This window comes from Microtus ochrogaster, chromosome 10, assembly GCF_000317375.1.
Source record: "Microtus ochrogaster isolate Prairie Vole_2 chromosome 10, MicOch1.0, whole genome shotgun sequence".
Classification (NCBI taxonomy): domain Eukaryota; kingdom Metazoa; phylum Chordata; class Mammalia; order Rodentia; family Cricetidae; genus Microtus; species Microtus ochrogaster.
In genome coordinates, this window is record NC_022016.1 from 50207633 (window position 1) to 50213601 (window position 5969).

At 53.4% G+C, this 5969-nt stretch overlaps 1 protein-coding gene across 1 annotated transcript in view; it reads left to right on the plus strand.

The window, feature by feature from the left end:
- Positions 1 to 5969, plus strand: part of Man1c1 (mannosidase alpha class 1C member 1) — a 150316-nt gene that overhangs the window by 114439 nt on the left and 29908 nt on the right. Inside the window, exons 3-4 of the mRNA XM_005353065.3 lie at positions 1884 to 1999; positions 3716 to 3796. Of these exons, the coding sequence (XP_005353122.1) occupies positions 1884 to 1999; positions 3716 to 3796 (197 nt within the window). The remainder of the gene's footprint in view (positions 1 to 1883; positions 2000 to 3715; positions 3797 to 5969) is intronic.

Sequence of the window (5969 nt, forward strand, 5' to 3'; positions counted from 1 at the left end):
AGAGTCCATAGTGGCCTGGGAGGCGTGGCCGAAACAGGAAGTTGAGCTGTCACTTCTCAACTGCACACAGGAAGCAGAGAGAGGGGGAGGGAGAGAGAGAGAGAGAGAGAGAGAGAGAGAGAGAGAGAGAGAGAGAGAGAGAGAGAGAACAGGAAGTAGAACAAGGCTGCCAGCCCTCAAAGCCCGCCCCTAATGATGTATTTCCTCCAGTCTGTCTGAACCTTCTAAGGGTTCCATAAGCTCCCTCTATTGACAGGACTGCCCACAGGGGACCAGGTGCTCAAACAGATGAGCCTGTGGTGGGGACATGTCTCATTTAAACAACGGGTAGCCTCTTAGGGACCCTGAAGAGAACGGACTCTCTTCCGCCAGCAGCGATTGGTTGCCAGTAGCTCCTCAGCTGGGCTGGGACTTCACTCTGGGGTTCTTTCTGGCTTGGTCTTGTGCAGTTCTTATGCATGCTATCCCAGCCACTGCAAGTCTGTGTGTGGAAGGGCCTGTCATGTCTGGCCAATACTGTTTTGCTTCAAACATCTGCTCTCTCTGGCTCTCGCAATCTTTCCACCCCCTTTTCCCAGACAATCCCTGAGCTCTGGGTGAGGAGTATAGATGTCCCATTTAGAGCTCAATACTCCATGGTCTCTTAGTCTCTGCATGTTAGCCAGTGGTGACTCTGTCTAAATCACCATCTCCTGAAATAAGTAAACAAGCAAACAAATAATCTTCTCTGATGAGGTTTGAGAGATGTGTTACTCTATGGCTACAAAGAAAAGCACTTAGGAGGCACCTGGATATTACATCCATTTAGCAAAGTAATAGTACTAGGTTCTCCCTAGGGCATATGGCCTGGCCAGTCACAGGCTTTTGGCCCATGCATGAGTTTAGTCTTGTACAGGATTCAAGTCCAATCAGAAAGTGGTTGATTACTCCCGTAACGTTAGAGCCGCCATGGCACCACTGGGCGTCTCTTGCTAGGCCAGTTGCTATTGCAGCTGTCAGTGTTCAGAACTAGGTAAGAACCACAATTACTTTTCTCCTCCGATAGCATGCACAGCCCCTCCCAGCACCGCAAAAGCTAGACAGTAGGGATGAAGAAGCCACGTCAGTAGCAGCGTGATTTCACCATGTGCTATGATTCATGCGTGTGGTGTCTTCAGCAATAGGATCTTACCATAAAGTTCCAGATGGTAAGCAGCAGGAATAGGAATAGTCTGAAATATTTAGGGGAGTCTATGGGACCCCACTGACCAACCACTTGAAAGGAGATAACCCATACCTGCCTCTTTATTTGATAGACAATGTCTGGCCTTAGGACCTCTGAGGTTTTTTTGGTTGGGGTTGGTTTTTTAACTGAAGAGAACCCCGGGTTTTCTTCCAAGCTCATCAACACAGGTCCACCTCACCTGTGTGTGGGGATGTCCCTGTGCTATATATTCCAGTCTGTAGCACAGGTTTGGGGTTTGCCTACATCCTCCCTGGATTCACAGTCCTGCAGTGTCTCTCTCTGCATAACCATAAATGAGCACCTGCATTTTTCCGCAGGATAAAGCAGAAATCGGATGAATGAGCCCCAGGAATGGCTGCGCCTTGGGAGCTATGTGTGCCACATGGGTCAGTGCAGGTGTTACCTGGAACTGAGTCACTCGGAGACCAAGGAGTGACCGTGGTCCTGGAAGGCCCTTCCTGGCCTCCATCTTTCCTCCCACAACAGAGAGGGTGATGGATCCATCCTGGCCCTCACCGGTGGTACTGGAGTCCCTGTGGCTAGGGCCTTGGAGTTCTCCAAGTATCTGGGGACCCTGGAGGAAGGGTGACTTTTCTAGCTGAAAATGAGAAGGATGAAAATGGCCCCAGCTCACACATGCAATTCTCTGTGCCTACAGGTGGCCTCGGTGGGGCAACCATCATCGATTCCCTCGACACCCTCTACCTCATGGAGCTGAAGGAGGAGTTCCAAGAGGCCAAGACCTGGGTGCAAGACAGCTTCCACCTGAACGTGGTGAGTCGGCGGCCATGGGGAGACCGGCCAATCTCCAGCTCTACAGACAGCACTCTTGTGCCTGTGGCTATGCAATAGAGCAGCCTTGCGGTGGGGCTGTCTCCCAGCTGGTGTCCTCTGGTGTGAGGGGAGACAGGGCCATCCCTCCCCTCCCCACGTTTCTCATCTTGGGCATGTTGCTCAGCAAGAGGTAGGAAGGGAAGTGGCTTTTTTAGAGGCAAGAGACCTGGGGGACCTGAGAACTGGACCGGAGAACTGCGGAAGGCTTCCCGCCCCCTTGAACCTCAGTCTCCTCACTGAGAAAGGAAGGATGACCCCGACAGAGGGCTGTAGCAAGGATTTTATGGTCCCACAAAGTCAACACAAATGCAAAGTCACCTCCCCTCCATTTTTATAATTATTAGACTCACTCCGAGGCCTTTGCAGCTTCTGATGTCTGTGAGGCCAGGGGAATATAGCACCCTTGCTCCTTTTCTGTGATGAGAGAGAGGCAGACGGGCATCTTTCAGGATTCACCTGGTCCCCCTGGGTGGCCTCCAGGTCCTCCAGGCAGAGGATGGGCCTGTACAGGGGACCAGGGAGCTGTGGACACTCAGACAGGCTGGAGCAAGTTAGGGTGTCTCCAGAAAAAAAGAAAGGTGGGGGTCACCTCTTTAAGCCTTATCTTTTTCATCTGGAGAATGGGGTGGATAGAGTGCTATGAAGCGGAAGGGAACTGAACTGAGTTTTGCCCACCTTTGCTGATGGAAAAATCCTCCAGATTAACAGATACCGATGGCTTCTGTCAGTCACAAAAGCTTGAGTCAGGCTTGGTAGTGCAGGCCTGGAATCCCAGCTACTCTAGAGGCTGAGGCAGCTGAGCACAAGTTCAAGGCTAGCCTGGACCACTTAGTAAGACCCTGCCTTAAAATATAGAAAAAAGAAAGCTGGGGATATAAAGCAATTGCCTAAGCCTTCAATCGAATCCCCAGAATTACAAATAAAAATTTAAAATACGATGCAGAAAACTGGTGAAGTGAGCACCTGGGGCAAAGGAGGTGGCAACAGGACCTTTGTGAGACCCTGCCACAGCTTCTGTAACAAGGCCTGCCTGGAAGGTGGTGACAGACCTGTTCTGTGTAGTAGGAAACCCCGGGGGGAAAGAGAGGCCTGTTTCAAGTCACAGAGCCGTATACATGGCTCACGTGGGGAATTTAGCAAGGCCCTGTCCTTGGCATGAAGCCTCTACACCTGTTTGGCACGCCCAGGGAGCAGGGCCGAGTGAAGGAGCCCAGAGACTGGCGGCTCTCACACAGACGGCTGCCCACAGCCTCCTGCTCAGCCCTGCTCCGCTCTGCCGCCCCAGGGAAGGACCTCCCTCGTTTCACTCCGGCTCTGCCTCTCTTCGGGCTAAGCTTCTCCCGCAGCTCGGCACAGGTCCTGGAGCGCCTTGGAGCACGGCCAGGTGTAACTGCTCCAATGAACTCTGGCGAGGCTGGGGAAGGGAGCCAAAGGTGGTGTTTATTTGGAACACTTAAATGCACAGTAGCCACTGCCAGGCAGGTGCTGGCCCCTCTCGGCCTCTGCTATGAAAACCGAGCCGTGGCCTGGCCAGCTGGGCCCCCCAGAGCAGGACACAGGTGTGTGTTAAAGGGAGCAGTGTGCCCTGTGTCCAGGGCCTGGAGAGCTCTGGGAGCTCACCCGGATCCTTGCCGTCTCCTCCGTGTCTTCTTGCAGAGTGGAGAAGCATCTTTGTTTGAAGTGAACATCCGCTACATCGGAGGCCTGCTCTCTGCCTACTACCTGACAGGAGAAGAGGTGAGTTGGTTCTTGGAGGCCCCAGGACTGTCCAGGCTGGGCGGGTCTTAGAGAAACCATAGTCCCGCCTCTTCTTTCACAGTGGTTGCAGGGGGATGTGTGGTCTGCAGAGACCAGCCAGGAGTCCCCATGAGGATTCCACATTGCTCAGATCTATGGCCCAGGTGAGCACCCTTGGCTCCCAGAGCAGCTGAGGAGTTCTCTGAGACTAGAACCATGTCCATGAGAACCGGCACGCTCGCCCTGCATGCTCATCTGCCCTGCCCCAGCAAACTGCTAGGCAGCTCACAAGTGAACTCTCAAGACCCACAAAGCTAAAGGCCGCTGCTTCTCACTCCCAGGGCCTTCCGGTTTTTTCTTTTTCTTAGTGTGTGTGAGTGTTTCACCTGCATGGCTGTCTGGGTACCACATAGGTATCCAGTGCCCACAAAAGTCAGAAGGCATTGGATTCCCTGAAACCGTCATTGTACCTGTGAGCCTCCGTGTGGGTGTGAGGAACTGAAACCTGGTCCTCTGGAAGAGCAACCAGTGGTCTTAAATGCCGAGTGCAGAACCATTGATTTCAATGTCCCTCACTGCCAGCACTTTCCTTCCCTCCAGTCCTGGGCAGAACTGCAGCCAGACACTGACCTGCGCCCATTATCAAGGGAGCAGTGTGGCAATGGGGCCGCCCTGCTGGCCGTAGCCTGTAATTGCAAGGCTGTGCGGGCCAGGAAGTGCCCGGGGTCACCTGGTGGTGGCCTTAAACACCCTTCTTATCACTTTCTCCCCAGTCACTTGATGGTCATGACACCTCTTTAGATCAAAGAGCCCTTGTGACAGGGCACAGGAGGGAGGAGTTTGGCCCAGGGCTGTCACCTCCAAAGGACACATTCTCTCTGCCAGGGAATTCTGAGTTGTACTGAGATTGGGAGAAACTGGAACCTTCCATCTCCCCTCGTGAGCGTTCATCACTGCACAGTCTCAGTATCAGGTGGCCAGCTTGGCAGCATCCCCAGAATACAGGTCATCAGTCAGGCTGCTTCCCGGGATCCAGAGACCACTCTGCCCAGCTCGGCTGCCACTTGGAACCAGGAGCCGGGCAGGTAAAGCAGGCAAGCGCCAGAGAAATCCTGCCTCCCTCCATCACTGTGGTCCAAGAACGTCTTCCTCCCTTAGCTGTCATGGCTGAAGTCTCTGCCTCCTGAGTCGCTGCAGGCCGCTCTCCACCAACATAATCTCCTCAGTAGAGATTACTGCTTGTACCAATTTGTCCCTCCCCCCCAAAAAAAATTGTCCATGGGAGCCATCGGCTTCGAGCCACCCAAAGCTTAGATTTCATTCGAAAACCTCAGGACAGGAAAATGATGGAGGGAGAGGAAAAACCAAAGGCAAAGTCAATCATGTGTTTGCGGGCACCTGCCCAAGCTCCCCTGCTGGTGCGGTTGGAGTGATGGATGCAGAGAAGGAAGAGGGGAGGTGGCTGAGGACTAGTGGCTAGTGGCTCCTCGGTGACAGCCACCCAGTCCTCTTTGACCCTTCTCTGAAGAGTCCGTAGTTCTGAGCTCTCAGCATCTGGCCAGGGGTTGTGGACCAGGGCATGGGAGGCTCAAAGGGAAGGCCAAGTAGGCCTCCTTGAGTCTGTCTGTACCCCCTGCCCAGAGGTGCAGCACACCTCCACGGTCCCTGCTACCCCCAGGCAGGTTACTTTTCTAAATACCAGCTTGTGAGTTCTGTGAACAGCTCTGTAGGAGCCACAGATGCCCCATCAGTGCGGGAAGGGCATCACCCACTAGCAGGTGACGAAACAGACTTACGAATCCATGAGACACTGAGGGCTGTACTCGGCCCTACTCCAGCCCTTTGGCCTTCTGGCCTCTGTCTCCATTGTCATTGCTTCACACGAAGCTCACAGACACCCAGTGGGTGCCTGATGGGGGCTTTCCATTTCTTCACTTCCCACTAGAGAGGTAACTTAGTGGCTAAGAGCCCTGGATACTCTAGCAGAGTACCCAGGTTCAATTCCCAGCACCCACAAGCTCACAAACCTCTGTAACTCCAGTCCCAGGGGATTTGATACCCTCTTCTGGCTCTCTTGATCACTACACATATATGGTACACAGACATACATGTGCACTGCACACAAATGGTGCACAGACACACATGTGCACCGTACACATATGGTGCACAGACA